Raw genomic sequence first — 27,957 nt, 5'->3', positions numbered from 1 at the left:
CATCGGCGTTGTCCCTCGATGTAGCACAGCGAAAGATGAAAGCAAACACGCAGCGACCCGGCCGTGGTTGCTCAATGGCTATGGTGCTGGGCTGCTAATCACGAGAGGTCGCTGGATTTAATCCCGGCCATGGCGGCCGCGTTTCGATGGGGGCGGAAAGACCCCTGTACTTGGACTTGGGTGCACGTTAAATAACCCCAGGTGGTCCAAATTTCTGGAGTCCCCCACTACGGCGTGCCTCCTAATCATATCGTGGTTTTGGCTCGTAAAACACCATACTTCAATTTTCTAACACGGTGCGCAGCGTGAGAACAAAAGCATAGTGCCGCACAACACTTGCGACGACCACTACGAGATGACGCCAGAGGAGTGCACTGTCGCCTGTTCACCAATGGCATGCGGCGAGTGCGTCGCAGGATACCATATATGGAAACGACGCGCTGCATGAGCGGAAGCCAGTCTGCGGCTGCAGCTGTCAATCGCACACACGCGTCACCCGCGCGCTCCCGTCGTGATCTCCCGATTAGCGAGACAGTCACGTCACACTTCGCTCCGTTTCCAACGTACTGCAAGAGACAGATTGTATCTGCCAGCCAATATATCGCAAAAGGAAAGCATGAGTAGAGCTGCGCTCAAATTTCGTATTACGGTGTATTGTAATCGTCGGGGCATTTTTTGTTGTTTACCTGTGTGAGAACATTTAGAGCATCATGAATGTTTAAATTAGTCCTGCTATCTTGCTTGGTTGTTTTGTGGGCGTTAGGGTTTATTTTAATCATATTCTCATGTTTAGTTAATAAAGAAATGACAGAGAATGAAACTGTCCAACTCAAGAGAGCAGATAGAATTCGCGGAACTGTCAAAACTGATCAACAAGGAGAAAATAAGGGATATTCAAGAGTATAACGTGAGAAAGACTGAGGAAGCAGTAAAAAATGGACGCAGCATAAAATCACTGAAAAAGAAATTTGGCATAAGACAAACCAAGATGTACGCACTTAAAGTAAATCAGGGTAATATCATCAGAAATCTCGAAGTTATAGTCAAAGCAGCGGAAGAATTCTATACTGACCTGTACAGTGCCCAGAGCAGCCACAATACCTCCATTCGAGGTAGTAACGAACAGGATACAGATGCTCCTTCTATAACTAGCGATGAAGTTAGAAGAGCCTTGCAAGACGTGAAACGTGGAAAAGTGGCAGGAGAAGATGGAATAACAGTCGTTTTAATCAAAGATAGCGGACTCATAATGCTTGAAACACTGGCGGTACTTTATACGAAGTGTCTATCGACTTCAAAGGTAGCAGAGAACTGGAAGAATGCCAACATGATCCTAATCCACACAAAGGAAGACGCTAAAGAATTGAAAAACTCTAGGCCCATTAGCTCACTTCCAGTATCGTATACAATATTCAGCAAGATAATTTATAATAGAATAAGGACAATACTTGGCTTCAGTCAACCAAGAGAACATGCTGGCTTCAGGAAGGGATACTGTGCAATGGATCACATCCAGGTAATTAATCAAGTAACCAGGTAATTGAGAAATTTGCAGAGTGCAATCAGCCTCTCTACATGGCTTTCATAGCTTGCGAAAAGGCATTTGATTCAGTAGAAATACCAGCAGTCATAGAGGCAATACATAATTAAGGAGTACTAGTGGCTTACGTAAATATCTTGAAAATATCTACAGAGATTCCACAGCTACCCTAATTCTCCACAAGAAAAGTAGAAAGATACCTATAGAGAAAGGGGTCAGACAAACAGGCACAATCTCTCCATGGCTATTCACTGCATGCTTCGAAGAAGTACTCAAGCTATTAAACTGGGAAGGCTTAGGAGTAAGGATCAATGGCGAATATCTCGGCAACCTTTCGCTTGCAGATGACATTGTCCTGTTCAGCAACACTGGGGACGAGTTACAACAAATGATTGAAGATCTTAACAGAGAGAGTGTAAGAGGGGCATTGAAGATTAATATGCAGAAGACAAAGACAATGATCAATAACGGGCCAAGGGATCAAGAGTTCAGGATCGCCAGTGAGCTTCTAGAGTCTGTGAAGGGATACGTTTACCTAGGTCGATTACTCGCAGGAGACCCTGATCATGACCAGGAAATTTAGCGAAGAACAAAAATGGGTTGGAGCGCAAAAGGCAGACATTGTCAGATCCTGACTGGAAGCTTACTATTACCATTGAAAAGAAAGGTGTACAATCAATTTACCAATGATAACATGTGGGGAAGAAACTTGGAGACGGACAAAGAAGCTTGAGAACAAGTTCAGGATCGTGCAAAGAGCGATGGAACGAAGAATATTAGGCGTAACGTTAAGAGACAGAAAGAGGGCGGTGTGGGTCAGAAAGCAAACGGGGATAGCCGATATTACAATTGACATTAAGAGAAAAAAATGGAGCTGGGCAGGTCATGTAATGTGTAGGTTAGATAACGGTGGACCATTATGGTTACAGAATGGGTCCCAAGAGAAGCAGAAAAGAAGGATGGCAGAAGACTAGGTGGAGCGATGAAATGAGGTAATTCGCAGTTGCCTGTTGGAATCAGCTGGCGCAGAACAAGGGTAATTGGAGGTCGCAGCAAGATGCCTTCATCCTCTAGTGGATATAAGATAAGCTGATTATGATGATGTTTCTTTTTCTCCACTGCGGTTTCGGCTCAGTGATGGCCAGAATAATTCAAATCGTGCAATTCTAAGTACATTCTGGAACACCTCCGCGTGAAACTAGGTAAACTGGATCCTAACAAGGTGGCGTTAGCTATATTCCCTTTCACCTAGAGAAAAATATTAGTGAAGGGAAGCAGGGAGGAAAACAAAAGGCACCTCCAGATTGCTACTCTACGTAAGAGAACGGGACTTAGGAGACGAAAGAATGAAAGGAGAAAAAAAGACACTGGTGTTGTCGCTTCGTCCTGAGGTGCACAACGGTACTATATAGTCGCTCAAAGAGGCTGTTGACTCGTAGCCACTAGTCTAGCTGACTGAAACATTCCTTTCGGAAGTATTGACATATAGAAATGAAGCCGTTGATGGAGTGGTCTTTTTGTTGGGATTGGCCCGCTTCATCTAGTATGGTGAGCTCAAGGGCCGTGGCTAGGTGGCTTTCCATGTTAACCCCGCTAGCTCATGTTTCTACAAGCACGGGTATCCCTCAATACTAACTCCGTAAGCTGTATTTTGCCCTATTAATTAGTTGAGAGATGTTGTGCATTAAATCAGCGGTTTCTCCGTTTGAGCTTAGTAGTACCAGTAGCACATATCTTGTGTCTTACAGTGCCGCTGTTGTGAACCATGACTCTATGACAAACAAAAAACGCACCCACAGCCTCAGAGACAGGATGGCGCGCCCGCGCACCGCTTGATCTCGGAGCCGATAACTCGGCTCCAAAGGCCATAATCTCATTTGAGAGTGTATTTAGTTGCTTGCTATTATACTTATGTCTGCAGTGGTATATGATATGCAGGTCACCTTCTGCTCGACAGCGCGCTTGAAGACGATACGATATGAACAGAAACGGAGGTGTGGACTGGCTGGGGCCGCAAACATGGAAGATTGGAGTTGCGGTATCCGTTGTTGCGTTGATGTGCGGTGCATGGTGGATTATATTGCCACGTCATGCTTCCAAAAAATTTAGCAAGGTAAGCTTACCGGACTTCTTCATGGCATCATTGGTGGTTCATGGATGGCCAACACATGCACCATTGCTAACCGGGTACGCGAACCGAAAGAGGTACAAAACAGGATGAGCTGCCGGTCTATTTCTCTACATCTTGTAAGCGTCTTTTCATGCATGCGCGTCCTAGGTTTATATCCTCGTTTCTACATGTGCTCTACTCACCAGAGCTGAGAACGTTTGAAAATCGTCGATGATAATTAAAACAAATATGTGCTTTAAGGGAACTGACAACTGGAAAGAATATGTTGTGAAACGTTCACGCAAATTAAAGGACCTTGATTTATGTTGATAGAATCAATCGTGCTTTTGGCGATTTAATTGGAATTATATTTTATATTGCCAAAGAAAGTCTCGAAAGCCATTAAGTGGCGCGAACTGGCGCTGAACCCTCGGTACTTCGGATGTAGTATATGAGATTACTGGAGTACATACGTCGACTGTTATTTTGTACCGCGTACTTGTTGCTTACAATTGCAGTTCGTATATTATTATTTCTTTCTGCTTTATTCCATACGTATCACGAATTAAAAAAAAACATGTACATGCTAAGGAGCGGCGCTAGCGTCACTCAACACTTGGTGGCGCACATGATTGCTGTTGTACGCGCGCGAAAGTCTGAGCATGCATGCGAACTAATAAAATCCTTTGCTCCAGCTCGCTTATATCTTCGAGAGACGACGTGCTTTGGAAATCAAAAGCGCATGCGCGGCGACGACAGCCCGCTTAACTGCGTATTACGTGTAAAAGCGTCGCTTCACTTTAGAGAACTTGGCTTGGCTAAAAAACGTCCTTGACTTCTTAATGACCAAAGTTGTTCGACAGGAAACTATGAAACACGTATCTATTACTGAAGAAAAATTTGGCGGACGCATAAGCTTGGCCTAATGGAACACGATAGCATTCAAAGATCCCTGACTGTTTCTCATGTTTCTTGGCAACTACAGCTTATGTATAACCGTGATGTTTACCGGAAAGCGCTGGCGGCGAACGCTATGCACGAAGGCGAGCCTTCTGGTAGAAACGCTGCCTCTTGCGTGGGCCACGATGCAGCGGAGGCGAGCGCCATCTGGAGGTGCTGCAAGGAAGAAGCGCGCCGCTTTATGGCCTTTGAGACTTCGCGAGCAAATCTGGAAGGCCATGGCCGCTATAGAAGGGTAAAAACGCTGAAAAAGTGGCTTGCGTGTGTTCTTAGTTTTCGCGTAACACAATTATGTTTTCTCGTATATTCAAATTACAATCCGACGATAACATGTCTGTAGGTTGTGTGTAAATCGTACTTTACGATTTTTCTACGTATTTTAGCTTAAGAAGTTCAATTAGTTCGACAACTTCCCTGCGCCACATGGAGGGCCTGGGTCCGCATGGTTAGAAATTCTTTTAGCCGCAACGACATCCGAAGCTGGACGCCGCATTTTCTGCGACACGGGGCCTTCAACGCTATCGCGTTAAAATTTAACACTTCGGAAAACATGAATCGCATGAAAGTGGGCTTGATCCAGAAAATAACACTTTCTCACAGCTACGACCACGCTTGTTGTATGCCTTCGACCAATGCCGGCGTATAATTGCTATCGCGCTCATCTATCACTGTTTTTAGCATGCTTCCAGTGAACGACTGCATCCTCAATGCGTACAGAAAATTCTGATATGAAGTGTCCTACCGCGTTTTCTGCTGTACCGCATCATGGTTCGACATTCTTACCATTGCATCATTGCAGCTTTGCATTGCACTAAAGAAAATGGGCACCATAAAAATGGGTTATTCCTTTTATGAAATTTTTGTTTGGCTCCGATTACTATCCTTAACTCCACTTTCCCTACTCAAATACATGTACCCACCGTTGGTTGCTGAGTGGATATAAGGTTGGGCTGCTAAGCACGAGGACGCTGGATTGAATCCCAGCCACGGCAGCCGCATTTCGATGGGCGCCAAATGCGGAAAAAACCCGTGTACTTAGATTTAGGTGCACGTTAAAAAACCCCAGGTAGTCCAAATTTCCGGAGTCCCCCACTACGACGGGCCTCACAATCAGATCGTGGTTTCGGCCCGCAAAAGCCCATAATTTACTTAATTGAAATACTCGCAAAACGCAGAAATGATTTGATGAAGCGACCCCTGGACTGATTCGAATTATATTTGTTGTAATTTGAGAGAAAAAGTCAAATTCGAGGGAATCAGAATTTTGAATCAGAAGCAGAATTTTGATTCATGGCTTGGAATATTTCACAGGAATTCTGTACCGGACCACCTCAGGAAAACCATTAATGTGGGACCACTGCCGAGAAATATGGATCCCAACCTACACGAAAACAGGCGAAAAGCTAGGGCCGAATACGTTGAGAGAACGCTAGCCCAGCTAGACAATACAGTATACACGGACGCCGCCATATATCTACACGGAAGAGAACGCGTGGCCGCGACGGTAGTGGTTAACAAGGAAGGAAACCCGATCACGTATGCCACGGCAAAGGTCGCTGGCACAGCGGAGGCCGAGGAGATTGCCGTAGCGCTGGCGGCAGCGGAAGGTTATAGAACAGGCCGATCTCTCAACATACTGACGGACTCAAAAGAGGTGTGCAGGAACTATACGAGAGGCAGAATCAGCAAAACTGCCCTCAGAATACTCAGCGGAGCCACCTCCGCCGAGAAGGAAAAGCCCAGGCACAAACTGATCTGGATCCCGGGTCACGTAGGCATAGGGGGGAACGAAAGGGCAGACAGCCTAGCTCGAGGTGCAGCGTTCCGAGCTGGGCGGTCGGATGCCCCGGAGACCCACCTACAGGCTTGCGAGGGGGGATACGCAGAGACCCTGAACTTACATAGAGGAACTAGAATTAGATATCCGCCACCACACAGAGACCTCACAAAGGAGGAAGCGACCAGCTGGCGCAGACTACAAACAAACTCCTTCCCCAACTTACACGTGCTCAATAAGATGTTTCCGACACAATACAGGGCCACCTGCCCTTGGTGCGGTGCCAAACCTACACTCTACCACATCACCTGGGAGTGCGAACGCAACAAAGCATTCCACAAACACGAACACCCGAGTGCGGAGCAATGGGAGAGTCGGCTCACCAGCAGCGAGCTCACGGCCCAAAGGGCCCTAGTGCAGCACGCGAGCGATGCAGCACGACTCAGTGGAGCCTTGGAATAGGGGCCCACCCTTGCTGAAGATGAAGACGACGGAGACCTCGTAACCGCGAAACTCTTGAAAGACTCAAAAGTTTTCACTCACTCACTCACTCACTCACTCACTCACTCACTCACTCACTCACTCACTCACTCACTCACTCACTCACTCACTCACTCACTCACTCACTCACTCACTCACTCACTCACAGGAATTATCGATAGCTGCTAAATAAAAAAAAAATTGTGACATGAAGTTTACAAAAACATACCTCTGCACCAAACGGACATTGAAGTTATGTAAACTGCATCTGTTGGAGCATTTAGAGCGTACAAATTTGATATATTAATTGATCCCCTACGTAAGATTGTCACGATATTTACGAGGGCTTTCCAAAACTTCAGCTCACAACTTATTCGTATATATCTGCGTGGTCTGTAATCATCAATTTTGTCTACTCTGGGTATATTAATAGGCGTGGTTTACAGAGTTATAACGCCGTATTTTAATGATGAGTTACAGAGTTGCAAAATTGATACTTGAGTGTCTTGAAATTATGTAATTTGCACAGACAAAATATTTGTTTCACGAGAAAGTGGGCGTTCTTGACCTAATGTGGTGTTGCCAGACGTGAATCAATAGTATGCCTCGGTGTGGCTAGAGTTACTGTATATGTTGTCTAGTACCATACTAGTACTGGCTTGCGCACGGCACCGCATTGCGTTCAAATCAGGTGCATCCAGATTTTGGAGACACCAGTGCAGACGTCACGACCATCTTCACCCAATCAGAGGCTGCTATCCATTTTGCTACGTGCCTCCGGTCGCTACTGCTCGTCTGGCGAGAGCAAACTTATTTGCTTTGAGAAAGAGATAGAAAGAGCTCTTCATTCAAAAGCAGAGATGTTTACCGGCCTGTATGTGCTACTCTGGAAGGGGGGGGGGGGGGGGGAAGGGTAAAGAAGGGCCAAGTAGAAGGGGATTTTGGTATTCAGAGAATAGAGGGGGGGGGGGGGGCAGTATAACAAGTCACTGTGCACTCAATTCTCGTGCTCAGTACAAATAGACCCTTCACGAGTCGGCTATTCTAAACACTCTTAAAGTGAAAAGCGAAACCAAGGAATATAGATAGGAAGGTTCGCTGTGGCACCTCTCCAGTGTTGCGCAAGCTATCGTTGTCACTGATTCGATCATTGGTCAAAACTGCTGATAGTTGTTTTTTCTGCAGACTATGCATTTATTGCTGCGCTACGAGTACGAACTTCACATTTACATGTGGGATAAACCGAGAATGTTATACAAATTACACCAACGTTTTCTTTCGTGGCCGGCAGATTGCTTTGCGATCTAACTGACATTTTCGCTGAACATATTACTGTGGTTCTAGTGAAATTTTGCGCATTGCTAAGTATAATCTGCCGTATGTCGGTACCTCAGGCAGCCCACTATATCTGCATGCAAGTGTTACACATAAGCTAACAGTTAGTATACACTCGTAATTCCAGAGACGCAGTAAACACTGGAGGCGCAGGCACATTGCCGATAGCGAACATCTGCCACCAGTTTTCCCAAATGGTTGGATTCCGGTGCTAGAGTCGTCGGAGCTTGGTGTCGACGACGTAATACCGCTGCATGCATTTGGTAAGTATAAGCGTTCTGAACAGATTTAATGAGGGAATCACGGTTGTTATAGCCTGTGGCGTTGATTGTTTGGTCGCGTCAGTCGTCAGCTTGCCATGCTTGTGAGAGCTCTCTGGGGCACGTCGAGTTCGATGTGCATTCAGGGTGAAATGGTTCTCGTGATGGACTTTACAAATATTGCTATGCGATAGCCTTTACATGTACAGCATCCCCTTTCGTTTGAAACAAGCCTGACACTCTGTCCGCTACAGGGCGTTTCGCCGGTGAATGCGGAGGAGAGCACACGCTGCCCGTTGTATCAATGTGTGCCCTTTCCCCCAATACGATACGCCAGAACCGTGTGAGTTGTCTTACCCAGACTCGATCTACCATCTCGAAGTATATAAATGCGATTCGCCTCCCCAGCGCATTACCGCATTTTGCTTGAATGCGATGTGCTAGAAATACGATTCGATGCTATGCGCCACTGTTGCATCCATGTAAGCATGGCTAATGACTGCTATCATTGCACGGCGAAATGTGAATTGCCTCATGTGTCAGGTTTGCGGAATGTGATGTTGGGATGCTGAGCACGAGGTCAGGGGATCGAATCCCGGCCATGGCGGCCGCATTTCGATGGGGGCGAAATGCAAAAACACCCGCGTACTAAGATTTAGTTGCACGTTAAAAATCCCCAGGTGGTTGAAATTTCCGGGGTCCTCCACTACGGCGTGCCTCATAATCAGAAAGTGGTTTTGGCACGTAAAACCCCATAATTTAAAAGGTTTGCTCAATGAGCTGAGGAGAGATAAATATGCAGACCCAGTGCAGAAGTTGCAATCTAAGTGAAGCGAAGCTTTTCTAAATCTGTTAATTGGATGTTTTACAACTAACGGTGTTGCGTACAATTTTATTTACTTTCATCCCATGCAACCTTTAATGTCATGCACTGTTTTTGTTTACTCACCACAAAGGTCACAACTTTCTTATTATACAATTTTTATGTTTATGCACTACATCGTTCACATGCTATTTCGAAATGCAAACTTCCAATGAGTCGGACGCACTGTGTGAGACGTCTGCGGAACGATGTCACGAGGACGATGACGATGTATGATGCTTCTCGAGGGAAGAATGGTGATGACAGCTGAATGTGCAGAAAAGTACTACGCTTGTCTAGCAACCTTTAGAAAATCTGTACCTCTTGTCTTCATGTGTTAGATACCCAATTCTGGAGGATTGGCCAAGAAGGGACAATGACTTTATCAAGGAAAATAATGTAAATGAGAGAATCCATTAAATATTGCCATATTTGCTCTATGCAATCGACAAAGGCGACGACGGGGAGTTTTATCTAACTCCGTCTCGTATATTGTGGAAGGTCCAAAGACGAAAAAGACGGCTCTATGCTTGATATTCTAATCAGGCTGTTCTTATAATACGTGACCTCGCATCTCCCATTCGGTGCACCGTGACAATATAATTCATAATTCTATCAACACGCTGGTGTGCTTTAGAGATACATGTGAGCCGACAATATATTGTCATGTAGCCTGCATTCAGTTAAGTACCACGCAGATCGCTCGTGTGGTGATCGAAATCATACCGCGCACCCAGAAAAAGGGACGTGAGGCGTGACGCCGACCGTAGGTCTCTGTGTCTTCACTGTGGAGAGGCTGGTCACCTGCACTTGTTTCGCCCATACCGTCAAGCTTGTCTTAGGGGATTTTACATGTAGTCATTATGCCCCCAGAAGGGTGAAAAACCATCCGATATCGAATAATACTTATGTACGCGTCAGAGTTTCAGCTCACCTCGTCATCACCAACCACGGTCGCCATACCCTATCCGTTACTGTTCGCCAAGCCCACGCGTCTCTTTAAGCAGGGCTAGGGTTTAGATCGGCTACGAAGTGCAATATCTTCCTCCTCCATATGCCTGAAAGGCGGATATTGGCAAATTGAAGTGGATGATCGAGACCGCGAGAATACTGCATTTGTCACCCCAGATGGACTCTGAATTCAAGGATTTCCTCACTTGGTTTCTCTTCTGCGCCGGCAACGTTGCAGCTCATGATGGATACTGTACTTTCCAGCTGAAAATGTCAGCCTCGCTTAGTATGCCTAGTGGTCATCTTTTCCGCAATATTCGAGCAGCACATGGAGCGACTGCAGTTAGTGTTAGAGGCAATCCGTTCGGCGAACGTAACAATCAAGCCGGAAAAGTGTCAATCCGGATTTGAAGAACTTCCATCCTTTGGACAGGTCATCAGCGCTCAAGCCGTTCGACCATATCCCGAAAAGATAGCGGCCGTCTCAAGGTTCTCAGTGGCCAAAGACAAAAAGTAAGAACGACGCTTTTTTGGGTCTATGCGCTTACTATAGGTGATTCGTCAAAAATTTTTTCAAAAATAGCGGCACCTCTAAGAAAACTTTAAAGAAAAAAGACATATCCTTCGTGTGGGAAAGTGAGGAACAGAGCGCCTTTATTGAGTTAAGAAAACGCCTGCAAGCGCCTCAAATCTTTGCTCATTTTGACGAGAGAATTGACGCGGAAATGCACACGGACGCCAGTAATGTCGTCCTCGGTGCCATCCTGGTCCAGTGGCAAAATAGCGAATAGGTTATAGCCTACGGTAGCCAGACCTTATCGATATCAGAGACCAACTATTCATCAACAGAAAAATAATGTCTAACTTTCTGGCCCATAAGTAAATTTCGTACATACCTACACGGCAGACCATTCAAAGCAGTCAGTGATCACCATTCAATTTGCTGGCTGGTGAACCTCGAGGACCCATCTGGATGACTAGCGAGATGGAGCCTCCGAGTGCAAGATTATGACATTACGGTGGTATACAGTGTTGGAGGAAAGCACACCGATGGCGACTGCTCGTTACGCGCACCTGTAGACGCAGCACTGTCACAAGAAAATGACTTTCCGTTCTTAGGCATTGTCGAAACGACACAAATCGCGGAAAGTCAGATGCGCTGACAAACAATTACTACCACTCATTAAACGATTAGAAGGATTCCACATCCAAGTACCCCAAATTTTCTCCAGAGGCCTGTCATCGTTCTGCCTCGGAGGGAAGGTCCTATACAAGAGGAATTTCAGGCAAAAAGCGAAAAGGTTTTGTTTGTAGTGCTTACAAATATATATGCGGCAAGAAATTTCCCAAGGAAGTCACGATGAACCCACACCTGGACATTTGAGCGCGAGTCGAGCATTCGCCAGGATTATTTTGAATTATTATTGGCCCAAATGGTCGGCTTCAGTGAAGCATTATCTTAAGTCTTGCGCGGATGTCGAAGGCGTAATCGCCGTCTGTGAAACAGGCAAGCCTTCTACAACATGTAGATCCGCCGAAAGAAACATTTCAACGAGTTGGAATCGACTGTCTTGGTGTGGCAAGAACGTTTCCCTACATCTTCACTTGGGAGAAAGTGTATCATGATTGTTACAGATAAACTTAACCAGATACGCTGAAAGAGGCTCCCTGCACCGAACCCACCGTAGTTGCTTAGTGGCTGTGGTGTTGGGCTGCTAAGCACGAGGTCGCGGGATCAAATCCTGTCCACATCGGCCGTATTTCGATGGCGGTAAAATGCGAAAACAGCAGTCTACTTAGATTGAGGTGCACGTTAAAGAACCCCAGGTGGTTCAAATTTTCCGAGTCTCCCACTACGGCGTGCCTCATAATAAGAACGTACCTTTGGCACGGAAAATCCCATAATTAATTTTTTCCCTGCACCGATGGACGGTGGCTGAATTTGCCAAGTTTTTCGGAAACAACATACTCCTCTGGCATGGCGCTCCAACCGTCGTCTTTACTGATCGCGGAAGAGCCATCACAGCGGAACAATGCATCCTGCGGCTGACTCATACGCACCATAGGAAAACTACCACCTGACATTTGCAAAGCAATAGTCGAAGTGAACGCCTAAATCGAACTTTCGCTGGCACGCTCTCTATGTATGTCGATGTTGAACATAAGATGCAGGATGGAATTTTACCCTACGTCATCTTTGCCTATAACACGGCCGTACAAAAGACTAGAGCCACACCATTCCAGCTTGTATACGGCAGTGCAGTTACTGCAACATTGGATGCTATGCTGCCGATAAATGAAGATGATTACCCTCCAGAGTTAGATGGTTTCTTTCGAACAGCCGAGAAGCCCGCCTGTTGTCGAGATACCAAGTGCGTCGCCAACAACGGATCAACGCAAGACATTACAACTGGAGACATCGTGAAACGAATTATGTGCCGGGTGAGAAAGTGGGTATTTGCACCCCGTGCACGGCGTCGTGGGCTGTTCGAAAAACTTCTTTGCCGATATTTTGAGCCATATGAAGTTGTTCGCCGACATAGTGAACTTACTAATGAAGTGAAGCCTGCCACACACGAGTGTTCAAGGCAATGCAAACTCACATGGCACGTACATTTTGTGCTCATGAAACCTTACTATGACAGATAGATAGAAGGAGCATCCGAAGCGTGTTGATGGAAATGAAATGACCATGATTCATAGTGATAAGAATCCAGCGTGCTGTGCGCTGTCTATGTAGGAATTACGTATAATTTCCTGGCGGTGAAATCTTGGTACTTAGAATGTAGTATATGAGTATATATATAAGTACGCTGTTATAAAGTACAGCATACTTATTGCTTAAAATTGCACTTCGGGTATTATTAAGCGTTTGCGCTTTATTCTACACGTATTTCGAAGTAAAAAAAAAGTTCACGCTAGCGAGCAACGCTGCTTTGGTGCCAACGAGTGGAGCGTCAGACCGGACACAGCTGTACAATGCATGACGGTGCACATGAGGGCTGTTGTGCGCGCCCTAGTTTGCGAGTTAGTACCCCCAGTCTATTTGATATAGAAAATGCATTGGACGAGTAGTGACTTGAATAGGTGCCAGCAATGCAATTATAGCACTACTGTCATATCCTACCACTTAGCTTGGCTTGGCTAAATAAAGCCTGGTGCATGCAGCCAGCAAAAGCATGGCCTTCGGTATCGGTTTGTGTTAGTTGGAGGGAGCCGTCGCTGAGGCGTATATTCGGACACCACCTATTATTGCAAAAGTGAGAGTGTTTCATGCGTGTTTCAGTGAGAGAGTTTCATGCTTCACAAAGCATGAAAGGCAGGAACATCGACTTCATAAAAAAAAAAAAAAAAATGGCCTCCAATCCACGTGTTGAAGGTGGTGACAGCGAAGCTGTAAACCACAACTAGAACGATCGTACCCATTGCGATATAGATTGAAACTATTGACGTGGGGGCATTCGGATGTACTTTATGTAATTATTATAGTAAGACATTTTGACGGCTTGCGACTTGGCATGCGCCGCGACTTCGTGCACCTACAAAGAGTGGACCAGGGAGAAGAGAAATTCGGCCGCGCCTCGTATGCGCGCTGCTCTCCAGGAGTCCTCACCATACGTGGCCCTCCCATAGCACTGTTAGAACACAAATCAGTTGCTAGGCGGGTTCTTCTTTTACGTAAGAAAGTGTCGTTACGTCACTCCTTGCTTCGTATGCTGCAGTCAAGTTGCCGTCGCCGTGGCAGCTTGCGCAGCAGTAATCTTTACCGGCAAGCGTATGCGGAAAGCGCTACGTGCTTCGATTCCATGTAGGTGCAGGAGCACCGTATTATCAATTATGTTGTTCGGATGCTTGTTTTGAGCTTGTTCTTTATTGAAATATATGCTGTTCTGTAGCCATAGAGAGCTTCGCTGTAACATTACTTTCTTACACTTAGAACCGCACTTGTCTGCTTCCCGCCAATGGCGGCGTATAATCGCTATGTAGCTCACCTGTCACTGTTTCTGGCATGTTTGTTCATCACGACTACACCCTCTAGGCAGATCGAAAAAATCTGATAAAAAATTTTGCACGGCGTTTTCCTAAGTTACGCTGTAGGATTGGACACCCTGACCAGTAAGCTTTCTGTTGCAATATAAAAACAAAGAAACACGGGTACTATGAAAATTGGTTGCCAGTCCCTTTAACAGTAAGCACACATTACCCAAATGCAAAATATCATTTTTTGTTCGCTACTGTATATCCGAGGAGATGCGGAGTGCACCAGCCAGCAAACATTGCAAACCCGGAACGGTAGGCAAAGAAAGCCTCGCTTTAAAGGAGTGTGCGGGCACCGCAGGACAAAGCAGCGGTGATGCGTCGACGGGAAGAGATGGAGGTGGTAGCAAGCATTATTTGTGCGTTCGACTAATGCTGTTTGGCGAATGCTTTTCTACTATCATCTGTCAAGTGGTCATTACCTGCTGCGTAATTTCCCACTACGATTACGAAGTTCATGGCAAACGAGAGAGGAGAACGGTGCTCAAATGGGATGATGTGAATGCCGCTGAGAAGGTAGCATGCCGCATGCAAACTGACATTTTGATTTCTGCACTGTTCGCCCCCTTTGCCGAATTCAGAAGCAGTTAAATATATTTGCTTTCTAACATGCATGTAGAAGATTATAGCAAAGCGGCCTTGTACGGTGGCTAGATGGCGTGCACAAAAATCTGCACGGATTGAAGTAAATGTTATGCCTAGGCATACCTATAAACATATCTTGTTCCACAGGCAATTCTTCTGCAATTATTTCTGTACCACAGGTAGCTATTCTGCTCGAGCTTTATTTTTTTTTTTTATTCGCAGGCCAGGAGCTGGTGGCGTTCCGCACCACGGACGGCGTTGCGCACGTTCTGGACGCTTACTGCCCCCACCTGGGCGCCCACCTGGGGGTATTGGGGCGCGTGGTAGGGGATTGCATCGAGTGCCCGTTCCATGGGTGGAGGTTCCGAGGAAACAATGGAGCATGCGCATACGTACCGTATGCCAGCAAAAGTGAGATGTGGAGCCCTTATTTATAAACAATATCACTGTTTCTTTAACTTCATGCTGCATAAACCTTCTGAAATTAGAATTGCGTGACTTATTCATGTGAAGCACGGCTGAAGAAAACGTCATACATTGTTATAGGTGCGTTCATGTAGGAGCTAAAGTTTTCAGACTGATAGCCGCAGAATACATGCAGGTCCAGAATGATGTAACGATTCTATTCCAATTCCTTTCCTTTTCACGTTTCGCCAATCGTAGGAGTGGCGCTCCACCTACATTATCACCACAGCGCGCAGGTCGTTAGCGATGAGTGAATTCCTCGAGCGAGGTGAATTCTTGCATTATACCAGCCCAGGTTTCGAAATGCTGCTTAAGAACACCGCTATATCGCGTGCGTGCAATTGGGTTGGATCAATAGTAACGAAGCATTCGTGAAACCGGTTTAAAAAGAAAGCCGATAGGTCGCTTACTCTCTTCGACTGAAGAGCGGTCGATCATATTCATGACTTACTTGCTTGTTTCAGCGCCGTCATTCGTGTCGGCGAAAGCATGGACTTGTCGAGAATCGTGCGGCCTCATTGTCGTCTGGTTCCATGCGGACGGAGAGGAACCCTCGTGGATGATCGACGCTCCGACTGATGTGGCCAACGGCACGATGCGACAGATGGCACGCTATGAGACGCTCTGTTCGGGTCACATCCAGGACATTGCCCAGAAGGTGGCCGACGGAGTTCACCTAAACTGCCTGCACGCAGCCACTTGCCTATTGTCCCTACAGGTGCGTAACACCGTGGAAGGCCTCGAAACACATAGGCGCCCCATGGCACAATGCATGAGTGACAGAAAGTGCCACTGCTCCAAAACGCTATACGGCCGCTATAGACACCAATGTTTCGGGCTATGCAAGGCAGCAGCGCCCAGCTGACTAGTGGCATCGCGAAAGTGAAAGCAGGATGAATCTTATCTATAAAAGTGAAGGGATAAGGATATGACGAGCTCGTACAGACCAGTTACAGTAACGTTGGTGATGTACAGAATGGCAATGCGAACAATAAAATTCATGTTGTTGAAGTCGGTGGAGAACAGTCATAAATTGTGTAACTACAGAATTGCTTCAGGCCATGCAGACGCTTAGAGGATTGTATCTTTGTATTGAATCAGTGCATAGAGTTTTCAGTAGCTCAGAATCAACTCTATGGATAGCATTTCTAGATATTACGGGCGCTTACGACAACATAGACTGGGAATTTCTACGTCATATTGTCAAGCATGAGGGCACAGATGACTTTCTTGAAGCTACTCAGGGAGATGTATAGACAACGGAGTATAAATCGCATGGGAAGGTCGGTAATGCAATGAAGTTCTGGAAATTCACTGATGATTGAAGCAAGGTTGCCTTCTATCTCCATTGTTGTTAACGCTTTATGTTAAGGGCATAGAAAGACGACTGGAAAACAGCGAATTAACTTCTGATTTATCTCACAGCGGTGGGCAACGGGCAAAGGGTGCAACAGAGGGTCCCTTGTCTTATGCACACGGATGACATAGCGCTACTAGCAGACGATGCAACGGATTTACAGAGAGTTGCGAATATAAGTGAGAATGTAGCTTCAAATCTAGGCCTTAAGTTTAGCACAGAGGAATCGGGAATTATGATTTTCAATGAAGAGACGAGTAATGACGTGGTATCAATTCAACAGGAAGTCATCCCCTTAGTGAAAGAATAAAAAGTGGGTAATTTTAGCATGCTCTAAAGAGGATGAAGGCGAAAGCCTGAGCGCTCACTAGACATTAATTAAATTACTTGACATTCTCATTCGAATGCGTTGTTACTTCTTATCACTTGTGTTCTCCCACCAAAGGTCGTGGCTTCGAGTGCCTTAATTGCCTCTATCTTAATTAACTGTGTTTTAAATAAGTTTGCCTTATGAAACACCATAGCCCGTAGGTTTAACTCCCTCCCAGTGGTCGTGAGTTCGGCCATCAATGGTGGCACCAACAATTTTGGTGCTATTGAATTTTGGTCCCCTCAAAGGTCGCGGGATCGACTCCCCCAAAGGTAGTGGGTTGGAGTGGCTTAATTAAGTTTACCTTATTAAACACCAAAGCTTGTGGTTTTGACTCCCGCAAAAGGTAGTGAGTGCGAGTGCCTTATTTAACTATATCTTAATTAACTGTGCCTTAACTTTGCCTTGATTAACACCAAATGTCGGGCGTTCGACTTCAATCAATGGTCGTTGGTTCGGGAATCAATGGTGGCACGACCAGTGTTCGTGCCATTCAATTTTGGTTCCAGCAAAGGTTGAAGGTTCGACTCTCACCAAAGGTTGCTGGTCCGAGTGCCTTAAATAAATTTGCCTTAACACCACAGGTCGTGCTAATGCTTCTCCTTCGCCTCGGTTGCACGCTTTCTTATTAAGAAATTGATGGCCTAATTCGCCCTGATTAACACCAAAGGTCGTGGGTTCGACTGCCACTAAAGGTTGTGGGTCTTAATTAAATTCATCTTAATTCACAGCACAGGTATTGAGCTCGACTCCCTCCGAATTTTGATGCCATGAATTTTGGTGCCATAACGCCTGTCATAACGTAACGCCGGTTATCGGATTTTTCGTTCCATGAGCCATCTAAGATAAAATAGTTGGGTGTATACAGAAACGAAAGAAACATATACCCGTATATCCACATACATAATTTGAGGATGAAGAGGAACAGGAGTGCAGGTATAATGAAACAGAACATTTTGGGCCTAAAATAAAGATGAGGTGGTGCGAGAAATTCGGAAAGGAGTAATAGTGTCAGCGCTAAATGCTTGCGAATCACATTTTGTGATTAAAGTCAGAGATATTGTCGTGGTTGGGAGGTAACCAAAGCTCGGTGGGCCGACTTACGATGGGGGCCCACGCTAAAACCACACATTCAAAACCACACATGAGGCAGCGCAGGGTTCGAAGGGTTGGTCCTCTTTTGTAGCCAGAGAAGGGCAGAGCAGAATTAGTTTTGAAGAAAGACTCAGGCACATGGATGAAAAGAAGTCGACGGCTAAAGTGCACACGTATCTCAGGATGGAGAAAGAGGTCAAGAAAGCTGGCAACCAAGTACAGGGTAAGTGAAAGTGTAAATGGACATACCGGACTCATGAATAGAAAGCGAGAGAAAGAGATATAGTAAGCTGGATGCAAACGATGGAAACAAAAAAGTGAATGGAAATTTACAAATACGCAAGAGAAAGGAGAGGAGAAAATTTCTACGACAATACAACGGGCAGTGCCTCGCTATTTGAGGCCCGTGCTGCCCGAAGACGAAAACACACAGGATCAATTATTCGAAACGGGATGAGGCATTTGCCTGCTGCAGCAAGACTCCAGATACATTTCAGCACGTAATAATGGAATGCCGATATGTTCACTTAGCAATACACGTAGGGAACGTCCATTTTCCACAAGTGTTGGGATTCAAAGCTGACGCAAACATTATTTGCGGAGCGATCGGAGATGGTTGTTCGAAACGCGCGGTCAGTTTCCGTTCAGTTTCCCCTCAAGGCCAGAATACATGGAGCGAACTTTCACGACGAAGTTCGGGCGGGAGAAATTCTGCCGCGGCGCGACGCCGTATGTTCGTCGGGCTGCGCTACATGGAGCGAAGCCAGGCCGGCCGCCGCCAGCGAGTCGCTGCGTTGTTATCAGTGTGGCTAGACGAGGCAAATGCGCTGTCGTGAAACACATGACAAAAAAAAAACTTTAACGACAATTATTATCGCTTTTGAATTACGGAACACTCTAAAAACGCGTCAAATTTTGTTTAGAAATGATGTCTAGTCTTTTTTATGTGTTTGAGACATTCATGTGCCGATGTAGTTTAAAGAAAGCGGCGATGCTATGCGTTGTGGCAAGACTGGGCGGGTAAACAACTTTCGGCTCCTCCAACTCCGCGGCTCTGTTCGCAACAAAGCATTCCACAAACACGAACACCCGAGTGCGGAGCAATGGGAGAGTCGGCTCACCAGCGGCGAGCTCACGGCCCAAAGGGCCCTAGTGCAGCACGCGAACGATGCAGCACGACTCAGTGGAGCCTTGGAATAGGGGCCCACCCTTGCTGAAGAGGAGTCTCAAGTCGCCAGCGCCAAGAAGATGAAGACGACGGAGACCTCGTAACCGCGAAACTCTTGAAAGACTCAAAAGTTTTCACTCACTCACTCACTCTGTGGCTCAACGCGCGCGCGGCCGAAGCAAGCAGACCCGAAAGTAGCGCACGTGAGCTTGTCTAACCATGGCTGTTATTAACTTGTTAAATTCCAGCCGCGCCACTTTGGATGCCATGAATACGAAAAGTGGGAGACCGGCGTGAACGATAGAGCGGGATCGGGATACACGGACAAGCGGGGAAGCCTAGCCGGAAGTCGGGGCGGATAGTGAGACCTGATTGGCTCGCTTTGGGGCGCCGCTCGTTTGCCGCTTCCGGTGTCGTCGCCGCCCGACGAACTTTTCTGCGCCAGCTGGATCGGCGGCGAACGACGTTTTCTCCGCCGCCGCGCGTCGCGCGTACGCCGCCGGGCGTCGAACGCCGACTATTCGTCGCATATTCGCTCCATGTATTCTGGCCTTCACGCGAGTCACCTAGGCTGCGCCGAACCGTCAGCCGCCCGCGGCTGACCGTTCGGTCAGCGGTCGAGGTAAGCAAGAGACGTTTAGACTAAAATCCAAAGATCCGGTTTTACTAAGTAGCGAAAAGTTCCTCCTCTCCTTCTACGCTTTCCCTTGCGGCTCGAGTCGGCCGCCATGTTCTTCCTAACGCGCTCCGGCGGCGCGGTTGTACGCGCTGTGTGCACATGAGCGCAGCATTTTCAGTCATGGCTTTGCTGTGAGAGGCAGTAAAGAAACGTGGCAAATGAGTTAGGTACTGACAAGAAGGGAAACGGGCCAGTAATACGTTCCAGTTGTTATCTACGTGCTGTTTTGTTGTAGACGGTGCGAGCGATGAAACTGCGTAGTCGTAGTGTGGCTGCCTAGTTTGCGAGGGGACAGTGCAAGCGCGCATCTTTGTATATGCAGAGCGTTATTGCCGATGTTTCGATCAGTCGCTCGTACGTAGTACAATTCAGTAATGTGCCTGCAGCTTTGTATATGAAGTGCGTTATTCCAGATTTTTGCAACGATCACTCGTCCGTGGTACAATTCAGAACTGTGCCGGAACACTCGCGTGCAAGCGGTGCAAACTTATTTTCGTACTCAGTAAACAGAGCGCGTAGCTCTTCCCTGTCCTTGCTCGCCGTCTTCAGTCCCTCTCCTTGCCATCTTCTCCCTATCCCTTTTATTTATGCTGGCCGCAGCTTGTGTGCGCAAAACCTCAGATAGCAATTGTCGCGGCCGGCAGCGTCTTTTCCTTTCGTTTTGTACTCTAATAAACCACTATCAAATCTCCTGTACATTGCTGTTTAAATATTTAACAATAGCTCAACTAAGCGATTTTAAGTAGGATGTCGCGCTGCGCGATTACGCGTCATTTGCGCTCGGGAACGAACCCACGATCACAAAGCCGAATTTACCGTTCATAGCCGAATCTTGTTAGCGCTATTCAGACTGATGCTGGGCTTTTCGAAACGTGCATTGTGCCCGCAGTTGTACTATCTGATTTAATATGCGTAAATCGTTGTCTTGAGGCGAACAAAGAAACATTGCCGCAGCAGGCAGCAAGAAGCGTCCGGAAGGATACGCTGACCTTCAGCAAACAGTGACAGACATACAGAAGTCACCTTCGCTGAATATCTGTAGCCGACACAACTGCGCAAGCAAGAAAACAAGCGTGCTAGCGTCGTATAACTCAGCAGCTGGACCGGCCCAGGAAGAACATGGCGGACGGAAGCAGCTTCCAGCTGGAATTGGGCGCTGTCCGATAAAGTGCGTCGGCGGCACCGCAAATGTTTCCGGTACTTAGCTTTTAAAGCTCATAAAGGGACATTAGTTTAGACTACCGCCAGTAGATAAAAAATAGCAGAGATAGACAGAGCGGGGGTCGTTGTATAGATAAGTTTTAACGAAGAAAGGAAAGATCGAAGAGAGATGGGCAAATTGCTTGGCTGGACTATATGTACTAAAACCTGAATACCTAAAGCAGCCTTGGTGATTTTTTGTCGCCGTCCCGTTTCAAAGATGATGTCAAAAAATCATTATTACGATGTTAATAAGAGAAAATGTAGAGGGGTCAACAGGAAGTCATTATCTCGTTTGCTATCTTGCATATTAGAAATACACGGTGGTGCATGTTAGGAGAGTTCGGCAACGGCAAGAGAATATTGTAAACACTTGCGAGCAAAGAAAAAGACAGGTAGGACACGTATATAGTAGCCTTGCATGCATTCGAACACGGGGCCGCTTGACAGCAGGCGCACCAGTGCTTACATTGGCTGTTGATGGGGCGTTTGGTGAGGCCGTTGTTATATCTTCTTTTAGAGCAGTGACTCTTTGTTCGAAAGGTTGACTACAGTAAACAGTAACTGGCGTGTTTGTCTATTTCAATCAAAACTTTTCTTCTGAGATTATAGTTTCACTAGTAGGTCGTTTAGAGGTTCTCAGATGCTAAGAGCAAGCTTTCTTTGCCACACGACCCTTTCGAACGCATTCGACACGTTCAGAATTGTTGCATGCTGCCGCTTTTTGCGACATAACATCGAGATACTGGGTTCTGCATGTGCTGGAATTTGTGAATATGGTGTTTTCTTCAACACATTAAACAGATCATTGCTATGCCACCGTAACATATTCCCCTATTCTCTGTTTATGGCGGTAATGTCCCACGGCTGCTCTACAGATTGCTTCTATAGCGCCGCAGCAGAACAGGCAGTCGACTCTGATTAGTGGCGATGCATTGCGCACAATTCTTCTATAAGTGAATTAATGAGGCGTTCCACCAACCACCACAAATACCAAAAAGAGCAGCGAATCTGGCATATGCATTTTCATGTTGCTGTCGCTTTTTGCGGAATTTGGTTCCTAATTCTGCTGGCTGCGCTACTTGCACCGTATCCGGAACAGAAGTATGGCTCCGAAAAAAAAAAAGCAGTGACCGAAAGCGCACTGCAGCACTCAAGGCAGCCAGGTGATACAATTCGGTCAAGGTGCAGCAGGTGTATGTGTCCTTTCCTTCATGACAGCAAACATTAACGGTCGCAGCGTCGCCTCCAAAAGGAGGATGCTTTCCCTGTACACATAAAGCTTATAAGCACTGCGCATTGTGTCCTTTCTGCTTGGAGAAAAGGTCATCTTTGCCGGCTTCACACGGGTTTGGCGCACGTGGTATCTGAGTATCTATCGGGCCTCTTGGTCAGAAAACAGGCCCTTTCGCGCATTTAGAGCCTCGTGGCGAGTCACAAAAGCTATCAAAATGTAGGTCTGAATGATAGAAGCGAGAATTAGTCGCCGAGTAGGTAAAATTAATGGTACGGGCGTAATTAGCGTCAAGAAAGTAGAAAAATTGCAGCATATATTGCGCTGTCTCCGGGATCGGCGTACCTGGCCTCTTGGTCAAAAACTGGCCTTTTCGCGTCTCCAGGGTGTAATATCGAATTGAAAGAAAGCAAGGCGTGTCAACCAGAGTCGACGCGAATGAAGACAACGTCGCCGTACACGCGCGTAAGAAGAACGCAAAAATAAAGCTAATGAAAACTCGAACTGAAATAACTAAATAGAGGGTCCGGAAAAAGAGATTGATCTGACAATGGAACGAAAACGTAATGTAAATAATGCAAAAATATCATGCCATTATGGAACATTGAACCATCTTTAATTCTCCCATTTCAGTGCCTACAAATACATATACCACGCACGTTTGCTTTGTCTTTTTTCGCGTCGACGTTGGTTGATATATTTTTTTTGCTGTTTGACTAGTTGTGTCACTTCGCAGACGTGCGTACGGTATGCTCAGCGACCTCTGCTAACTCAAAAGCAGCTGTGGCCTCTACTCAGCGGCCCAGCCAAAAGCGGGCCACGTCAGCTGCGGTTTAACAACATTGCGTTCAGCTTTCCACCAAACGCTCACCGTCAGTAGGCGTTGGGCTGAAGTGAATGATATATCATGCCTCCGAGCGCACAATATCTAGACTGCACGTGCCGGGCTTGTATAGCTGGGATGAACATTCAATTTCACATATTTTCACGTGGTCCGCAATTGTTTTTCAGACGACTGCACACAACAGCAGCAATAGCACACTAGGCACTAACCGTAACGACTAAAACTTCACATATTAGGGCACACCTTCAGTAAGTAGTGGCTGCGATAAAGTGCGCAGGATTCTTGAAGTGATTAAAAAAGCACGCAAGAACTACTAGACAAAATACACTACAAGCAAGCTTACACGCTCTCGTGGTAAACTCATCATTCATCGCCGCACCACCCTCATGCTCCGTACCTGCACTACTAAATTTCCTTCACCGATAGTTACGCGCTGTTCACCTTGTGCATTGTCACATACCTTACAGTTGTCACGAGAAAAAAAAATCCGCATTTTAGCCTGAAAGGCCAAGCATCGCTTGTGGTAGCAAATTAGGGAACATCTATGCGAAGTAAGGATAGTAGATTTTTCGGCCGTATCAACTTTTAAACATAGGCATACTAACTAACATAACAGCCATGGTGACACGCGCGCACAAGAAAACATGAACACATCTTACTCGATGACCGCGGAAACTCGCTTTCAGAACGCTGGAATGAGGAAGCGCGTCAGCAGCAGCGAGCGAACTGACCTATGTGTCCGTCTCGCATCAACGCAAATTAAGCCGCGAAAACACAGCGCGTGGTGGACTCTGTCCCCGTCGCAGAAAGCTTTGAAGCTACAGAGGTCCGGGCGTGCGCCGCCCGCAGTAGAACGCAGCACCCCCCCCCCCCCCGCCCTCCCACATACGGCGTACATTGTCCCCGTCGCAGCTGGCTTTCAAGATACAGCCGCCTGGAGCAGAGCCCCCCCCGCGTCCCCTTCCCTCCCCTCCCCCCGGAGCCTTGCGCGCGAAAGAAGAAGGCGCGCTCCCTTCCCGCTTTCCTTTCTCCCGTGCGCAAAATTGAGCCGCAATCGCCAGCTCACCCTCGCACGCTTTCACTCACACATACAGCATACGGCGTGCGACGACGATTTTATCGCCCTTGGACTTTATACGGAATCTCAGGGGGACGGCTGAAATGCGCTTGGAGTGTCCATATATACGGCGTCTACTGATCTTCTTATGTTCTCTGTAACAAACGCTATCTGCGTTTCATGCAGGAATTCACGAGGCGACCCAGAGATTCGTGGCTGTGTCGCCTCATGGAGCTCAAGTGGGACGCGAAATTCGCAGTGGCCGGTGAGGAGGTCTCCGCGTCGTTGTCCATACAAATGTCGCTGATGGGATGGAAGCCGAAGTTCGCTCAATGCCGAGGCGTCGTGAGGCAGGTGGGCCCGGCTGTGACCATTGTCACGGTCCGCAACATTTTCGGAGAATTCGTTGCGGTGGTTTCGGCGACGCCGGAGGCTCCATTTCGAACGCGCATTGTTCACCGCTCTTATGGGAGACCTGGGCTTTTGTCTTGGCTTTGGTGCCACGCTGCAGAACATGGTATCATCAACATGGTAAGTCTGTGCCTCGGTTGTTATAGATGGGTGGCTCCTAGTGACTGAAAATCCAGGCCATCAATTTTCAGGATATTCAATGAAGTTGTCATACACATAGCTAAGGTGTAACTACCTCTAACTTTCCCATATGAACTGCCCCGAGGCGAGGACTCTAAAAATGGTTAAATTAATTTTGCTCGTTAATGATTCTTCTCGTACGTTATTAGCGGCACGTAAACCTAATTTTCTACTACCTATGGTTCATTCTAATTATGAAAAAATGACATCATTCGCTGCTCTAAAACTGTGGAATGGTTTACCCGTTAGCGTCAAATCTTCATGCTTTCGTACATTTAGTCATGCCCTTAAGCTGTTTTATATGTGTAACTAAGTTTACGTCATTCGTTACACTACATTTGTCATTTGTATGTATTGACAGTTTTTTTATACAGTATAGGCTTATATACATACAATTTGTTTTCATTTATATTATTTTTCTAGGTTGTATTTTCGCGATTGTGTTTGTTTGTTTTACTATAGCTTGCTCTTCTTTAATGCATCTCTACATTGTTATTAACCGAGGGTCGCGTGGCAGTCTCTGACTTTGGGACCTTCATCTGTATATTGTATCTTACCAATGCATTGTATTTAAAGAATAAACTGAAACTGAAGTATGTCTGCCTTGACGTGAAACTAACCTGCAAAAAAAACCCCTTACGCTACACTAACAACTTTTTTTTTTATAAAAAAATCTATATGAGTGTGGCGCGCGCGTTATTGAAGAAGGCCTCACATGGTTCTTACAAACTCCTATTGCTTGGATTGAGCGTTGTAATTAGATTGTGAACATCTAAAATTAGGCGTGATTTTCAAGATTGAAAAAATTAGCGGTGCATTGAAATGTGACGGTCTCCAATAGAGCCATATATAAAACTGCCCCGAGGGCTCGAATAAAGAGGTAATTAAATTAAAAATACCATGTATCATTAGAGTGCAGACTTAAGCAGCATAATTTTCAAAATATAGCGCAGTTTGTAAAGTAACTCCTTGAATTTGTGTTTGCAATTGAATGCGTTATAACTTGGACTTACTTACACTTAACAGCATTTATAATAAGAGCTGTAATCATATCTATGGAATTCTATGACATTTTTATGGCTCACTTTGACTGAGCGCAAGTTGAAGATAGCACAACTTGGTAGCAGGCAGTAGTATTCTTCACATGCATCCGAAAGCAACCACGAGAGGTCTTACAGTAGCTCATGTACAGACGCCGCATAAAGTCAATGTATGGTAATTCCCCCAACTGTATAACTGGAGCACGTGTCCCAAGTATCAAACCAGCGCTTGCATTTTCACTTCAACAGCTAGTCAGTTAATGAAACACTTACACATGTCTTCGCTGCTCGCAGTACTACAAATCCTGCTCCTAACTTCATTCGCAGATGGACAGAGACGTCGCTGTATGGAATCAGAAGACCTTTAAAGAGCCTGCTTTGTTGGATGAAGATAACAATATCAAGGAATTCAGAAATTGGTACAGCCAATTTTACAGCAAGAGCAGTCCGACATGGCAACAAGTGAAAGACAAAAGCTTGTCCTGGTGATACGTGGACGTCTGTGAATAAGAGTCAACTCTTTGTTCCCATTATATTTCTATGCTGATTATAAGGTTTTTGGAGCGTTAGCATTCTCAGGGCACTTCACGCACTTTCCTGGGCTATCTGTCTGTCGGTGCTTGTCTTGCATGTGTGCTTGGAATGCGTTTTGCATGTAATCTCTTTCCTGTAAAGGGGGGGGGGGGGGTATTGATGGGCTATTCGCACGCAGGGCATTTTTTTCTGAATGTGCGATTGTGTGTATTTCTGAACATTTCGTGCAAGGGGTGTGCAAATGTTTGAAATGCTATTCGATTTGACGTTTATTTGAGGTTGTCAAATACTAATTTCTACCGAATGCTAACAGGGCTGACAAGCGTTGTTGCAGACGATAGGAAGAAAGTCTGATGCACATGAAGACCCATCAGAGTGAATTTGCCGCAGAGCGGCTGCAGCTGCTAATCAGAGGCAACATTTTATGAGCAGATGTATGGACCAAGTCACTTCCACAATTATTTCCATTCATCAAATAAGTAGGCGCAGCGACTTACTGTTGGGTCAACCTCACCATGTTTGTATTTCTTTAAAGGGGCCCTGAACCACTTTCTGTTGAAGTGGAGACAGGCATTTGAAGGGAAAATAGGCTACTTCAGAAAAACGTTGCGCAAGAAGTACTCCAATGCGTTCAGCAAAAGCGGAGTTATTGGTAATCCAACACGGCCTCCGTTGTGTTTCCTCTACTTTTTCAATGCCTTGCACTGCGAAGGCTACGGCGGAGTGGGGCTTGCCCACAATGTTCCGCCTTCTGAATGTCACCGTGGTGCGCAGTTATAATTTCATTTTGGATGGTAACGTAGACACCACGACTTCCGATTTCGGCGCCTACGACGCGCTAAACACAAGCCAAACGCCGTTGTCCTCAGAGAGCCGCAGTGCGCTTAGTCAATGGACTCCTGACGGCAACCCGCGGCGGCCGTGGTATCTACGCTACGTAGCAGACTGCAGCTACCAATAGCAGCAACGTACGGGAATCGACTTTATTATGAAATAAAGTGTCCAGAGAAAATGAAGAATAAAGGAAAAATCAGACATCCACCCGTTCGTAGCAGTTGCTACAAAGGAAACCCCATACGGGTTCCGCGAAAGAAAAGCTTCAAAGTTGAAGAAAAATTCGTCCTGGTCCGGGACTCGAACCCGGGACTACCATTTATTCATTACTTCTCTCCACCTTGCGGGTTTCCGCAGAACTACTACGTCAGAGAAAATGAAGAGCAGGATTCTGTTCAAAAAAGAGCATTTGACAGAAAAGTCACTTCGCGTTCCGCTTGCGGGCTCACAGCACCGCGTACGACAGCAAAACTTGGCTGAGATGTTCAAAAGAGCGTGTGCTACCTGCGGACTATGCCATTTCACCAAGCCCGACGAGTGGTTTAGGGCCCCTCTAAAGAGGTGTGCAGTGTTGTAGTATTACACTTAGCT

The 27,957-nt window shown here is 46.3% G+C and overlaps 1 protein-coding gene across 1 annotated transcript in view; it reads left to right on the top strand.

Moving 5' to 3' along the window:
- LOC126547318 (cholesterol 7-desaturase nvd-like) overlaps positions 1 to 26,592 on the top strand; it is a 70,023-nt gene extending 43,431 nt beyond the window's left edge. Inside the window, exons 2-6 of the mRNA XM_072288061.1 lie at positions 8,330 to 8,465; positions 15,121 to 15,309; positions 15,828 to 16,081; positions 24,554 to 24,721; positions 26,326 to 26,592. Coding sequence (XP_072144162.1) covers positions 8,330 to 8,465; positions 15,121 to 15,309; positions 15,828 to 16,081; positions 24,554 to 24,721; positions 26,326 to 26,487 — 909 coding nt within the window. The 3' untranslated portion in view covers positions 26,488 to 26,592. The remainder of the gene's footprint in view (positions 1 to 8,329; positions 8,466 to 15,120; positions 15,310 to 15,827; positions 16,082 to 24,553; positions 24,722 to 26,325) is intronic.
- Positions 26,593 to 27,957: the final 1,365 nt, after the last annotated feature.

Source organism: Dermacentor andersoni, chromosome 1 (genome assembly GCF_023375885.2).
Source record: "Dermacentor andersoni chromosome 1, qqDerAnde1_hic_scaffold, whole genome shotgun sequence".
NCBI lineage: Eukaryota > Metazoa > Arthropoda > Arachnida > Ixodida > Ixodidae > Dermacentor > Dermacentor andersoni.
Note: the sequence above shows the minus strand (reverse complement) of the source record. Positions and strands in the feature narration are given on the sequence as shown.